Here is a 15,771-nt window from a genome sequence, read left to right as displayed (position 1 = left end):
CTGAGGACCAGAGTTTTAAAGGAGTATTCAGGTGCCTAAAGGGGTCAACATATGCCAGGTGTTTTTAAAGCTCCATGATGCCTGTTTCCTATTGATTTTATTCTAGCTGTAAGGATCTGTATCTTAGTGCCTTGCCTGAGGTCATTCAGTGGAAGATCTGGGAAGTGAAATGAGATTTCCTATCCCCATTCAATATCTTAATCAAAAAGCTGTGTTCTATGTCACAGTTTATGACAAGAAAGCTAAGAAACCTTGTTAACTAATGCAGCTCTTTATCTAGGCTGTATGAAGAAATCGAGTACGCGATAATATTGTCTGTTTAAGGATATCCACATATATTAAGTCATGCTGCTCAAGAGTTTGCTGAGTTACACTTCAGATATTTTCCTTTAAAGACCTTCATAATACTTTTAATGTGGTAGTCTTCTGTAAAATTATGTCCTCCTTATATGTTAATTGCCAAAATGGCTCATCCTTTTCTTTCTCCTCTGCTGGATTTTATGGTTTAAAAATGAAAGCTAGGCTAATATTGCAGAGTAAGGAATTTAAACTGCGTTTTGTCTCCAGTAGTTGCCATTCTTTAATTACTACGTGCTTTCCATAGTTTTGCATAGGCATTACCTTTCTTACAGCTCTTATTAAGTACCTGCTGAAAGAAATTGATATTTATCGTTTGTACTTCATTTGCTGATCAAGCCTTTCAAAAGGGAAATGGATGGCTCAAGGGAATGGTGGTGGATATTATAGCATTTAGCTCGTAGGTGACTGACTGAAAGTAGCCTGGGTTGCTAATTACCCACCTTTTGTTAGTGTTGGGTGCTAACAATGAAAGCGAATTAATATGTCTTACTTAGTACAGAGCTGCCCGCATAATTTCATCATCTTTAAAGTCATCATCAGCCATTTTCCAGATCTGACTCTAGTCTTTGTGTTTTGTTAATTTTGGTTAAATTGCTGTGCTTCATCTTGATACTAAGGTGAGTCCATTGCAGGTAGTCCAACTATAAAATGTGGTTAGGAAAAGGTGCAGGAGGAGCAAGAAATTGAAAATAGCAGTAATAGAGGAGGAGAATCTGGTACCCCATCATGGCCTGATATAAGAAGGGAAGAGGAATTGGGGTGTACGCTTTAGTGGGCTAAGGTACAGATCATTCTGGGATCCAGTTTGACCACTGGCCTTTGATGAGAGTTTATCTTAGTACATAGTAGCAACATACTTCATCACGTTGATTTCAGTGAAGAGTAAGATGCTGTGCAATGTTAAGTGAGGGAAAATGGAGGTTTGTACTCCTTGCAATTTGTATGTCATTTAGTAAGTGCTGATCTTGCATTAAGATGTCACTGTCAAACTGGATAGCATTAAGGAGGAAAAGGGTTGCTAAATTTTCAGCAGATCAGAGTATTCTTGGTTCTCTAGGGACTTTTAGTAAAAATGTGTTGGAGTAAAGGCTGGCTTAAAATATTTTTAATCTAGTTTTTTTTTTAATTTCTCTTTTGAGGGCCACTGTAATAAATCGAAATTATTGATTTAGCCTGTAGCAGTTCTAAGATTCAGTCATTTAAGAGTCGAAACTCCTCTATTACTCAGAGCAATAATCCAAGACTTTGAAATCTCTCATCGGAGACTCCTGGTCCACGCTTGTAGACAGGCATTCAACAAACACTTCTGTTTGTTTATGGATCTTACATCAGCTGAGGTTTCTTCCCTGGTTTTCGTAGTAATTACCCACCTTCTCTCACTGCACTCTTAAAGCCTGTGCAGTGCTGGTCCTGGGGTGCCTATGCCTGGGCTCAGCTGAGCCCTGGCCGTGCCTGGCCCGTGCAAGCCTCTTCAGCACTGAACCACTAAGCATCGCTCTACCTGCTATTAGACCAATGCAGATAAACTGAATCTGTGTGGCATTCCAGCCTCTGTGGTGTTACCGCATTATGAATGCAACCCTGGGCCTGGGTCAGGTATGCATGATACCATGTTTTAAAATCCCTGTGTTAAAGAGGGGATTAAATCCTGCTTTTGATACAGCCGATCTTAGGAATCCATGCAAAAACAGTCTCCTACTGAGGGGAAGTATATCTCAAGGTGCTGGAGGTTTGAATGATGAATAAATAGTTCCTAAGGAACGGCTAATATCATGCTCAAAAAAGATTCTAAAATGAAGAATCCTGGTTAAATAAGCACTAGCTGATACAAAAAGTGTGTATTTTGTCCATAGAGTTGGCAAGAGCTGGAAAGTTCCATGGCACAGTCTCTCCCTACGTCACCTCTGTTTTGCCTTTTATGCATTTTTAATTATCTTTCCATTAGCAGAGAATTTCTGTTCCACCTTCTTTCTGAAACCATGCTCCTCAGGAGCCTGCGCGCAGCCCCACAGCAGTCCCTCCTGGTTCTCTGCAGGCAGTAATTACCGCTGGCGGATGCCAGTTGTAGACTCCTGACCCCATCACTAACTTACTGGAGCAGCTGCTGTCAGGAGTGCGCAGCACCTAATCATTGCCCATCTGCTCTGGCAAGGGAGTAAGCGGGTGTTCAGCACCCCTCCCTTACACCGGGGTGCCCAGACCCGGAGCCAGAGTAGGCTGCTTAGCAGATCAAAGGGGGCCCTTACTCCCTTGTGCGAGCACGTGGTCCAGTCTAGCCTGGAATGATTAACATATTTATAAATCAGAATAAATCCACAGAGTGAACTGGCTCAGGGGAACTCTCAATTCAATCAAATTAGACTCATGCATTCACCTCAGAGCAATTCCTTAGAAGCCCTGCCTTCATGCAGCCTCATTTGTAATCACTACGTGCTGTGTACTTTAGAAAAGTTTTATAATTACTTGCTGTTCCGGCTATTGAGCAGTTCTAAATGTTAGATATTAAGGAATTGCTGTTTCAGTCAGTGAACAAGCTCTGAGCATTAAATGTGCTTCATGAGAAGTTTTTTTCTCAGCCATTACACATCTCGGAAGGCATATTTTTTTTCAAGTGGATGCTTTCCCAGCTGTTGATCATCTCTCTGTTTCTTCTATACGAAGAGAGAAGGAGGAAACTGATGGTATGTGGCACTGTATAAAGGTTTTATTGCTGTGAGAGTGAGATGGGTGCATTACCCACAAATAGAGGTGTTGAAATAATTATGCAGGTCATCCTAAAGTGCCAATGAAACCTTTATCTTGTACCACACATATTTTGGGCACTGTATGTCATATATTTTACAAAAGAAGCATTTTAGCAATGTTTTAGAGAATTTTAGAATTCTATTGGAACCGTTTTTAATATCCCTCCATCAGTAGAGCCTGCTACCTTGGGAAGAAGGAGCCCATCTGTTTCATGGATCAGGAAGATATTTGGCTGAAATAGTCTAGGGGCTCAGTGAGAACTGGAAATCTAAATTAAGTAGGTGTTTTTGAAGCAGTGTTGTAAAGGGCAATAGTAGTGGTTTCTTCCACAGAATAGCTCAGCAGTTATCAAAAATATGCCTCATATATGATAATATTGAAATTTAAGATTCACACACTGAAGATCATTAAGACTCGAATCACATGTTGTAGTTCCCATTTCCAGCCAGTGATACTAGAATCATGGTCCAGTGATTAGCAAGAGATGCACAAAAGCACAGGTCAGTTCCTTGCCCAGGTCCTTCCAGTGACCTTGTGCATGTCACATAGCCTCTCTCCCATTTCTTGTGTGCAGACTGAGATAGCTGTGTTTCTGGTGGAATGGGAAAGACATTTGGGAGTGTGTGGCCCTCAGACCCCACTACAGCAGATGGTGTATAAATAGAGCATGGACAGTCAAGTCCCTCACTAGTCCTAGAGGAACTCGAGGTAGCAGATGTAACTGTCACTGGTGCAAGAGTGATTCTTATAGTTCTACGTTGGGGAGAAAGGAAGACAATTTTTGTCACACTTGTTTATGGTAGAGTTTAATGCTTCTTAGAGATTTAGACTGTTGCTTGTGGTTCTAGTGAAGATACAACTGCACAGAGTGCAACTGGGGCAATTACCATCCAGGGCAGTTTGCATTATAGTCGTGCACTTTGCCCCATGGTACTGCAGATGTGAGTGCACATGACAGATAAAAAGAAATTGCTATTCTCTTTGATTGCATTAATTAAAATTATTATGCATCATAACCTTAAAGTACAAATCCAAAAGATGTACTGGAGTTCTCTAATTGTTAGGATGGAGTAAGAGTAGGATCTCTTGACTTACGAAGTACAGAATATTAGATGTGAGATATGGAATAGAAATATTGAGACAGTATCTTAAAGACATGTCTACACAGAAAGCTTACTAGTCCCTGCCTGCGATAGGATCACTGAAGCACTTTCCAAACGTGTCTGCATGTGTGTATGCCTGAGCCAAGGTTCATGCTGCATACGTACAGCATCTGCCCGTGCTGCAGGTGATTTGGGGAATCATGCAGAAGAGATCTGGTCCCCTCATATTGCCTATTTTCATTGTAGGACATCATTACAAGGGCATATGGATACTTAAAGATGGCCAGCTACAGCAGGTGTGGGCTGTCCACACTGCAGTTTAGCATGCCACCAAATATTCTGTAAAAATGGGATGTTCAAAGATTTTCTTCTGGGTATTTCAGCTGGATATCCCAAAACCAGGCCCAAGGGTGTGCCTGCAGGTTCACAATATGGGCAGTTGAACAGAACTCCAGGCTGCTCTTAGAAATTGTCTGAAAAAACAGGGAAAATTGGGTGTGCTCTATCAAGAGCTGGGAGCCAGCAGCCAATGATCAGCCATCATGCAAGGCTGCATCAGGAGGCAGGAGGCTGCCTGGAAAGGAGCTGTTTCCACCTACCACTTCCCCCCTAGAGCTCTCTGATCATACCAGTGGAGTTGCTGGGCTTTTGGTGTTGTAAAGCTACACAAGCTACACATTTCACATCTGCTCAGAGGTTATTTAGAGAAGTGCTCTGACTTCCTGCTCAAGGGAAGCTTTCCTGACATACATTCTCTCTTGTAACAGCTTTGATGTGTGCAAAAATTTATTCTCTGTTTAACATAACTGAAAGCACTGGATAGTCAACCACATGTAAAAACTTTTCCTCCGTCAGTTACTAAGCATCAGACCTAGAAATGGTGAAAATAGTGGCTTTTCAGGTGTCATTACTCTAAGGCGTAATAGTGTCGTTACCAGCTAAATGAACACTGTAGCTCAGGTGATTCAGGTGTCTTTGCATATAATCATGCTTTCAAATAAATTACAAAGTTCAATCCAGTATGTAGTCATTTGGGGATGTCCCAGAAATGTGTAAACTACAGTTACCAGAGTTACCTTGTATTTACAAGCTATAAGGTTTATTTATTAGGAATTCTTCAAATGGGAATAGGCTGATTCTGAGTTATGAATTGCTGAATGTGTCTATCAATCACGTAACTACACAAAATCATTCTTTAAATGCATGGAAGAACGTAGATAGACCACTATCGCACAAGGTCTCTCTTTTGACACTGTAGGAAAACAGCAAGGAAAGAAATTTAAAGCATTAGGCAGTATTAAGACTTTTCAGAGTAAGCCATCCAAATGGAAACCCATGATCCAAAATAATAATTATCAGGGGAATGCATTTACTTTTAAAGTAATCATGCAAGATAAAGCAGGAAATATGTCTTAAGTATTAAAAATAGTGGTTTCTGTTCAAGAGGTAAAAAGAAAGTATAGCAATTGAGAATGTAAGTATTGGTACATGATCAAATCTTAATGGATTTTCTCAGAAATGGACCTTTGTGTGTTGTATATTAAAAAAAAAAGGATAATTGAAGCTGTTGTTTGGTGAATGTATTCAAAGCTGGATGAGGGTTACTGATGCTAGGCAGATGCCTGTCTTTCTCTTCATTTTAAAATTATTACAGAATATGGTTAGTTTGAAGTAATACACTGTGAAATATCAAGACTTTCTACACTCTGGAAAGACATTTGGAAAATAGCAGAAAAGTTAATGTATACTTTCTGAGTCAAATAATTTGTCATGTATGTCTTATTTTTTAAGTAAACCAGCAGATGGTCCAGCAAATTCTTTTCATACATTTTTTGTTTCTGATAAAGTGGAAGAAATTTAAGGTGAAGGAGGAGAATTTCCACCTGTCCTAATTGTTGTTTAAATTATCTTAGCCATCCTGACTTCATAGTATATTTTACTTTTTTTCTTTCTATTTGGTTTCAGTTGCATGGGTTTTTAATTTCCAGAGGGTACCTCTAAGTCTTGACTAATCTCATCATTTTGGCACTTAAGCGTGTTAAATTTTTGAAAGGCTTCTGTGCTGCATATATGAACTTAAGTTACATTGAGTTTCATTGCTAAGGATTTATACAACTCTGATGTTGGATTTATACAATTAATCTTACTGTCTTTTCGCTGCACTAATTCTGGGCTCTTTCTGTCTTTATGAGCTGCACGAGACATAACTCTGGCCAATCAGGGTCAAACCCATCTAGTAAGATTGAATCGTACTTGCAAAATAATTTAAAAAATTGAGTAACTAAGTAAATACACTTTGCTTTCATCAGACATATTATCCTGGATTTTATCCCTTCACATTGTGTTCATAGTTAGAGCAGCTGACCCATTTTTCCAGATTGTCTGCTCTGAAGAGAAGTTGTAGATTGGAAAAGGCCTTGTTTAATAACTGCATGTAAATAGCTGCATTTTTAGTAGCTAATATGATTCTCTTCATTTGCCTTCTTCAGTGAAAGTAATAGCTCTTCCCTTTCCTTGTTTTCCTCTTTGCAGAAGTAACAGTTTATTCAATGAGGTCGTGCAGATGAACTTTGAAATAGCCAGTTTCAGCAGCCTTTCTGGAACGCAGCCCATCACCTGGCAGGTGGAGTACCCTCGGAAGGGGACAACAGACATAACCTTGTCTGAAATCTTCATCTGCCAGAAGGATCTTGTTGGAATTGTTCCACTGGCAATGGTAAGAAACTATTTCAGCATGTTGCTTCATCCTATCTTTATGCAGCCTGAGAAAACATATACCAGCAGCTTTGCAAAGGAGTGTTCTCTGCCCTGCCTCCCTTTTTATAGCTCTATAGGACTTCTTGCTAAAGTCACACTCACATTTAATGGCCTGTACATGTCGCACAATATCAATTCTTACTAATTTACCACCGAAGAAAAGGATGCTGCCACTTTAAAAAACTCTCTCTCAGACTTTAAATCCTGAATTTCTCACGCACAGTTCCCTCCGGGCTACCAGCTGGTAACAGACAGCCAAGTAGACTTACCTTCCCGTTTCTAATTTTTTCCATTACATTAATGCTACAGGGCTTGAACTTGCAAGATGCAGAGTAACTCTGGGGAGCCTTGAGCGCCTTCTGCTGAAGTTAAAGTTGCTTGGTTCATAACAGACTGAGGCTAATACTAATTTGCTGGCTGTTTCCCTAATGGTGTAAGAACCTGTAGTTTCAGGGAAGAAACAAAAAATGTCTTGCAAGGGAGGAAAAAAGCCATTGGCCTCTCCAGGAAAACATTGAACAAGATTCTGTTTAGGAGAAGTTCTGTTTGGCTGTCACGTCATTTCTAATGACTTTTTTACTCTTTCATTAAGCGATCTACATCCACACACATATTCACAGTGAAAGCAGCCTCAGTAGTATGTTTAAGAAAAGCAGGTGCTGAGCAAGACTGAAGAACTTTATATAGCCTTCCATGATACATGCAAGCATCTTACTGATTGAAGAAGTAGAAGTATCATGGAAGTATCTTACTTACCTTACTTACCTTACTTCTGTACACATCCACATCCATGTGGAAGGATGCTTTGGGTTAAAATCTACTTGCTCTGCTCAGTGCTGTATCACCAGTTGTTGTCCGCCTACCTCCCAGTAAAACTGTAGCCTGTCTTTACACAGCTCAAAAATGAGATCTGTGGAAGCAATGTCTTCCTCTGGTCCAATGGAGTCCAATGGCGTCTGGTCCAAGATGGAGTTATTTCTGCAAAGCAAGAAAGTACCGGTAGGAGCAATGTAACCTAGCACTTAGGGACCCCTCCTGCAAGTGAACAAACTCGGATTAAATTTTTACTCCAAATCAAGCAAACAAGAAATTCCACTGTAGTCTCCTACATCTCAGGTGCACTCGTTTTCGGTGGGCACTTTATTTTCTATGGGATTTAGGTATATGCTGAGAAGAACCCCTTCCACACTCACAGGTGAGGTAGGCAGTGAGCACTTATTTTGGAAATCCTGCCAAACCTCAGAAAGGGAAGAAGCACAGAACTGCCAGCTACCCACGAAAGGAACAAGCGGCAATTAGTAGAGGAGCTATGACTGCCACTGTTATTCAATACTAGAGTTCAGATTTTGGAAGAAGAGTTAGACATCTCCATCCCACTTGTCAATCTTGCCTTTCCTGTTCATAGTCTTGGTGGTGAAATTCTGGCAGTCTTTTCTTTGAGCAGCGTTCTGTGGTTTGCAACAGATAATGAGTATTATTTCCTGGAAAACCTAGTCTTCAATATATTCTTCCACTTTGATGCATGAAACTGCTGCTCATATCAACTGAAGTCATGCCCAGCAATTTCCTGATCCAAAGTCTTTTTAAGTCAGCAGAACACCCGTGCTGCATTCCAGGTCTGATAGGGAAATATTGTCCTCATATCTTGTCGAGTTGAACAGGGAAATATGTATTTGAGCTGCTGTCCTGTAAAGACTTAAGAACATGCTTAAGGAGGTCTCTTCTGGTCAGATTTTATTTCGAGTTAGACATGTTGAGTAGGTTCCAGTACCAAATGATACACGTCTGTCCACTGACAGACTTAACATCCCCTTCCTGTTCATTTTTGAAATAATTCATCAGCTTCTATTCCTAGAAGAAGCTTCCTCTATACCTGAGGTAATCAAGATTTTTTTAGTATCTCATAACAGGGTCTAAAGCCTTTGCACCTGCATACAAGCTTGATGTACAAACGTGTGTCATCTGTTCTAGATGAAAATTTGTCCTCTTGTGATGGTTTCTCTAAGGTCTAACTTAATGAATTCGGGGAGGAATAAATCATATATGGTGAAATCCTTTATTCCCAACAGATGTGCCATTAGGCACTGTGATTTTTGCAAAGGACTCAAAGAAGGAAATCATTAAATCTTTCTCTTTGCAAAGCTTTCTTGTGTTTATTTATCTCTTTACTGTACCTTATGATAACACTTGGCCAGAGCCAAAATGTACTGGGATAACAGAATCCAGTTGGATGGGATACCAATGCAAAACTGGCTTTACTAGCAAGATATTAATAGATAAGGGGTGTTCTCACAGTTTTCCGTTAGCTAACACCGCAGATTCAGACAGGATGCTTTCTTCATTTAGGCATCAATCTCTACCCGAGCTGATTACCTGGCGGTGCTCCTGTTCAGAAACAAGAGTCACACTGGAAAAAGAAAGGGTGATACTGTGTCAACGGGGAAGTCAGATTGCACTTGTGGTCTCAACCACACTCTGTAAAGCAACAGCCCATTATTCTGTGCAGAAATTAGATCTTAGATCTCAGGGTTTATCAGCAAGTGTGTTTCTTAAATCCTCTCAAGGGTGAAGTAGATTATAGTGATTTAAACATGAAGGGTTCCTATGTAACAAAACTATTACATTAAAAGTAAAATGTATCATTCAGAGTTTTTAAAGGTGGCCAAAAAAGGAAAAGAAAGAGCTGCTCAGTGGGAGTGTACTACATTAGGATTTGGGTGTCCCAAGGTCTGATCGAGTCTCTGCCGTTGGTCTGATGGGGATCCTAGTCAGTCCTTTGGGGAGGAAAGCAGCAAATCTTTCCTCCTTTTAAGTATAACATAAAGGTTGCTTCCGACTTGTGGAGTAAAGCGTCTCATGTGAGCCATTCCAAATGCTAAAACTTACAAAGCAGGAAAGATCATGTGCCCTTTTTTGCCCTCAGCCTGATTACCTTAGAAAAAAGAGGTAAAATGAAAAAGTGGGCCTCCAAAGGATTAGTGCAATCATTGCTACAGTATTTTGAAATGGAAGAGATTAAAGAATTGACATTATCGGTGAGAACTGAACCTAGAATTTAAAAAGAGCCATATAGGACTTGGATCAGTGGAGCAAATGGTAGGGGGTACAGCTACTGAAAAATCAGTAGAAATTTATCATACATTCAACAGAGAGCATTTTTGTAGACGCCAGATCCTGTGTGCCTGACTGCAAAGCTAAATAGTGTAGACAAGGAAGAAACAGCAACGCTCTGATGGTGCCACAATGAGCACTGCAACAAACTACAGCGAACAAGAGAAACATCAAAACTACTTGGCTGAGAGTAAATGTAATACCTTTTTGTCCCATTTTACCTTTAAAAAAGTAGCAAAAAATTAGATGTAAATGTGAAGTAGATGTATATTTCTTCCTGAGCTTGGAAGTTAATCAGTCTAAGTAATTTTGGAGGACATTTTACCCCTGAAGATATTTAGAGAGAAAAATGAGACCAAATGTTTGAAAAATTTAATTCTAATTGGCTCTGGTGCTTTCTGACTCTCATATACCAAGAATGTTAGTTAAGTAAGTACAGTGGGGAGTGATGCTTCAAAGAGTATAGATCTCCATTAGACATACACAGTAGCCTTCTCACTACCAAAATCTTGAATATGACAGTTGTTGCAACCATCTATTCCATATATCTTTCATACAGGCTATATGAGGTTCTGTGTGCATCACTCATAGTAGGAGATTACTTTTATATATTATTTTTCCATCATTGAATAGCAATAATTAACTGTGGCAAGACTTGTAAAGGGGTCATTTCATTTGGTAGACCAAGTGACACAGATGGAGAAAGACAGATGCTATTTCAGGCACACAGTCCCTCCTTCAGATCTCTTGCCTCACTTATTTACTTAGCCCACAACAGCTGTGAAAAACTACAGCTAGAGAAATTTGAGGCTTTTAAAATACATAAAGAGAGTAAAATAAGAAAACAAACAGATTTCTTAAGGTAAGACAGAAAATACATCCCACAGTTTACTGACCGGAAAAATCTGCCCCAAAGATTCAATCCTCTAGTAGAGAGAATATGCCGTCTGATCTGTGTCCTATTCAAGCGTTTCTGATTTCATGTTACTTGTTCGAGGATCAATTAGAAGAGTGCTTTCATAGAAGCTTAATTAATTATCTGCTAAGCTGCTTTTGAAAACCTCTTCAATTAATCACAAGTAACCTCAGAACTTGCCAATTAAGGTGTGCAGGATTGCTTAGCTTCCGTCCCACATTTTCCTCCAATTTCTGTCTTGTCGTGAGCAAATGCAGCCAACTGTATTGATTTTGCCACTTGACTAGATTAAACAACAAAACCAAACTTGTTCACTTTGTAGCATGCACACACACACAAATCTCATTTAGTTAAGAAGTCTATGTGTTTGTGTTCAGCTCCAGAGCAAGTGCTAGGAAATGTAGGAGGAGACTTCTTTTATGCTTTAAATGAATAATACACAGTTTTAATATCATTAAATTTTGCTTTGGGATTGAACAAGGTAGAAGACCTATGTGTAAGTTCATTGTTTTGAACAGTGATGCCAGTAAGGCATCATCAATAGTAAAGTAGAACTCTTTCCTGGGAGGTGACTTGGTGAATCAGTGGTTTAATACTTATGTAAGACCATCTGGGTCCCTCTGTATGAAACTGAAGAAGGAGTCCTTCAGCAACAAGACAAACTTCCTGTGAGTTAGTCCACCTCTAACTGTGACTTGCATGAAATACAGGTATTCAAAGTGATGAAGCATAAAGCAGATGTCAGTAGCACACAGTTCTAGTGTGGATTTGGTCCAAAAGACTTTGTCACCATGGGAAGCCAGGCAACTTACCCGTGCATATTTTGTCTTTAAAATGACACTAATACTAAACTTACAGTGGGTCTTTGAGGCTTCTTTCATGAGGCTCTGTAACCCCTTGATAACTGCTTACAAGCAAATTGAAGTTGGAACAGTTCTCAGCCATGAAAAGTTGTTGCTGCTGTTCAGACTTCATGTGCCCAGAACCTTGTCTTTTCCTCATCTGCATCAGTGGGTCTAATACAAAGCATCTACTCTCCCTGCACACCCTGCCTTGCTACTGATCCAAACTGCATCTTTGCTCTGCTTAAGAGCATCCTGTGAACCGCTGATTAATCCAAGTTTAGAATTTTTAGGTAGAGTAGCCTGGCAAACCCAGACATAATGTGAGCTGAGATTCTCTTCTGCTTATCATTGCTCAGTACAGTTCCACACATAACTTTTTGCTCGTGGTAAGTTGTTTCATTAGAAAGTGTTTGGTTTGCATATACCTTTCTTTACATTCGGGACTGAACACATTCAGAGTTCTTCTGTAAAAGGAATTAGAAATCTAAGATGTGCAGCTGTGACTCTTAGCCTAAGCCAAAAACGCTTTTTACCATTTTTATGTATGCTCGTTGACCTTTCCTTTAAAACACAGATTGTCAAAAATTTAGCTACTAAAGCAGGTTGTTTTATATAGAGATATATGTATTCCATTCTCTAAGGGACAGATTTTTTTAAGGCATTTCATTGCAATGAAAGGAAACTAAGACACTGTACACCATTTTAAAATATGGACCTAAATAAATAGAGTTCTCATCCCTGTACAGTCATTTCACACCGTGAAGCTACATCTATTTCAAGGTCACGGCAGTGCAGAATTCACACTGCCATTAGTCCTTGGGTCTTGAACAATGCAGGATGCAACAGACACTATTAGGAGTTGCACAGCTCAGGAGCTTTCCAAAAGATACAATCTGAAGCTATATAAATACATCCATTTTCTAATTTACTTAACACAGACAAACCAACAGATAATCTACATTTTAAACTTCTCAGCTGATATGTATTTTTTCAGATAGTGAAATGATGAATTTCATCAAATAAATACTGTGAGGTGAAGGAAATCTGATATAAAAATTATCCTATTACTGTTGGTAACTGGAGCAAGTTTAAACTGAGTGTGAAGCCCTAAATAATACCATGAAGTCATGAGGTTTTCCAGATTAATTACAGGACTCTGTGTTCTTGGTGAAAGACCAGACTTAAAATCTTCTGATGTTGACTGGTAGCAGAGAATCAGTAACCCAGATCACATATATATCCCTACAATTTCCATTATCTCAGGTTACAATTGTTTAAATGAGGATAGCATTTCTTCCTTTATATTTACAGCGAGTACAATTTTACTAAAGTTTGTGTCATTGCTCTGTATTTATACCAGTTGAACTTAGGTGCCTCCATACCTGCTTATAAATGGACCATGTCATATAGTGCATTGAGCAGTGTTCCAATTCAAGACACTGCCCACTAGCAACTCATAGTGGTTAATCATATCTGTAAAAAGTAAGCTCTTTTGTTGTCCACCCGTCAGGAAAGAAAAGCAAAGAAAAGGATGCTCTGTTTTCCATTGATCCTAAATTGGTCAGAAGGTGCAGACAACGAAAAGAATTAAAAATTGTTCAATTTGACAGTGCCTTTTTAATTCCTAGTCATCATTCCTACAGCCACTGCACTTTTGCCACGAGCTTCTGTTTTCCTTCTTGTTACTACAATCACATTCAATCCTACCTTTTGCAGGAAATGAGACTGGATCAATAAGACTAGCTCAGCTGGCTGGAATTAATTTTTCCATTGAATCGTCTTGTATGTCATTTTCTCTGCAGCACAATAGTATATATAATTTCCTCTGCCAGCACCCCTCGTTTCTGACAATGCTGTTGAATGGATTACTTTGGGATTTTTCAAGTGCCAAGAAGAGATGAGGTCAGCAAGCTTCCGGATTTTTTAAGTATTCTGTAAAGGATCTCTGCCGTATAGAGCACTTTTGATTTTCTTTGCCAGTTTTCCTGATGGTACTTGAGAGACACCAATGTGAGACTTTATATCTATGCTTCTCTGCCTTGACAGAGAGAAGTCTTGCGAACCACATAAAAAAATGGCCAGAACAGCCAGAATGTACAGAGAGACACATCCAGTGACTTAATTATTTTACTTTTGGTGTTATGGTAGTACCTAAATGCTCCCCTCAAAGAGGAGCGTCTCACAACACTAAGTGCTCTACAGACAAACGATAGACAAGTCGAAATCCTCTCCAGAAAATGCACAGTACACCAGTCAAGCTGATGAAACTTAGGGGGTTTTTCAAGGGCGGATGAAACTGAGCTCCAGGAAGAGCAGAGAGGAGGGACAGGGTAGCTGGCACTGAAACACAGGAAGCAGGATCATGCATTCGTGCTAACATGGTGGGAAGGAGGGATTGGAGATGCCCCGGAAAATCTGTGCTTGATGCTGATCGCTTGTGTGCTTTAGAAGTCTGCTGTCGTGGTCTCTATCTTCTGAGAGCGTGACACAGTGCAGCACTTGGTGGCGCTGGCTGGGCTCTTCCATGCTGCTTCTCAGCAGTGCGAGTCAGCCTGCGTCGAGGCCATGTTCTGCTGCAGATAACTTTGGTGTCGGCTCATGGCACTACATGGCCTGATGTGCAAAGCCCAGAGATTCTTTCATTCTTAGGCTTTATTGGACAGGATTTCAGGCCTACTTTAAATACTGGCTCAGGTTTATGATACCCTTCCCGTCGAAAAAGGATATCTTAAGTAACATTTTAAATGTTAAATGACATGACTAAATGATTAAAATAAACCTGACTGTTCAACATAACCACAAAGGCAGTTTCACAGCTGCCACATGCCTGTGAGCAGAGGCCATGCAGAGGCATAGTAATGAAGCAGCAGAAAGTGAGCTTTGGACCCAGACAATAATGCTTGAGAAGGCCTTATCAGAGGTGAACATTTTGGTGCTGTTGCTGCTGAGGTCTGTATTCACCATACATGCCCCCCGCTGCCGCCTGCACCACCAGATCAGGTGGAGGAGGAGGGCAGCGAAGCACTTCTCAGCCGGAACAGGCTGATAATTTTGCACAAGTTTGCAGCTGGAACAGAACTGGAATTGAAAAGCAAAGATGTTACTGACTTGTAATAATGCAGTTGTGGGTTCGATATTCCGACCTTGGGGCCGTCGTTGGGAGGCAAATGTTATGCCAGAATCAGGAGTCTCTAGGCAGGTATTTTTGCCTAATGACGTGGGGAGATGAGCAAGTTGCTGCATCCCCTTAGATTCAGCAGTGCAGAGCTGGGCTCCAGCTGTGTCTGCCTTGGCGAGGAAGAGGGAGGGCAGGCTGCTTCCCCTGCAGCACCGCACTGCTACAGCCCGGGCTGGAAAGGGAGATGCAGGGACAGCAAATGCGAATAGCCTGCACGCGTTTATTCGTGAGATGCTGGCGGCACTGGAAGGGGAATTGAACTCAGCAGTCTCAACTGCTAGCTAATGCCTTCTCCCTGGAGGTTAATATACTGATTTTTGTCTAAACTAGGATTATTTCATTAGCTTTCTCTAACAATTGATTGTCTTAACTGATAAATGCGAGTCCAGACACTCCCCGAACACTCTTTGAGCCTACAGATATTTGTGGTTTACCCTAGAGAGGAAACAATCTGCACCATCTCATGCTTCGCTTGAAATAGGTGCAGACACAGTATAGCCGGAAACCCGGCAGGCACTGAGCCAGCCTGAGCGCTAAGGACGTCACCTGTGACCCACGCTGAAGAACTGGAGCAATTGCTCTTAATTGGCAACTTTGTAATGATGGTTTTGATCTGTAAAGAAAGTTTTAATGTTTTGGAGGAATACTTCACTGTTCACCATCAGGGAAAATGCATAGCAGAATTATGAAATTGTTTAGCTGGGCTCTAATTCATGAGGCCCCGAGGTGCAGGGCAGTGAGACTACTTACACAACA

General features: G+C 40.5%; 1 protein-coding gene across 1 annotated transcript in view; it reads left to right on the top strand.

Moving 5' to 3' along the window:
- Positions 1–15,771, top strand: part of TMEM132C (transmembrane protein 132C) — a 224,707-nt gene that overhangs the window by 156,943 nt on the left and 51,993 nt on the right. The window contains exon 4 of the mRNA XM_068911183.1: positions 6,741–6,924. Within this exon, the coding sequence (XP_068767284.1) occupies positions 6,741–6,924 (184 nt within the window). The remainder of the gene's footprint in view (positions 1–6,740; positions 6,925–15,771) is intronic.

This window comes from Struthio camelus, chromosome 17 (assembly GCF_040807025.1).
Source record: "Struthio camelus isolate bStrCam1 chromosome 17, bStrCam1.hap1, whole genome shotgun sequence".
In the NCBI taxonomy this organism is placed as follows: Eukaryota; Metazoa; Chordata; class Aves; order Struthioniformes; family Struthionidae; genus Struthio; species Struthio camelus.
This window is presented reverse-complemented; position numbering and strand designations above follow the sequence as displayed.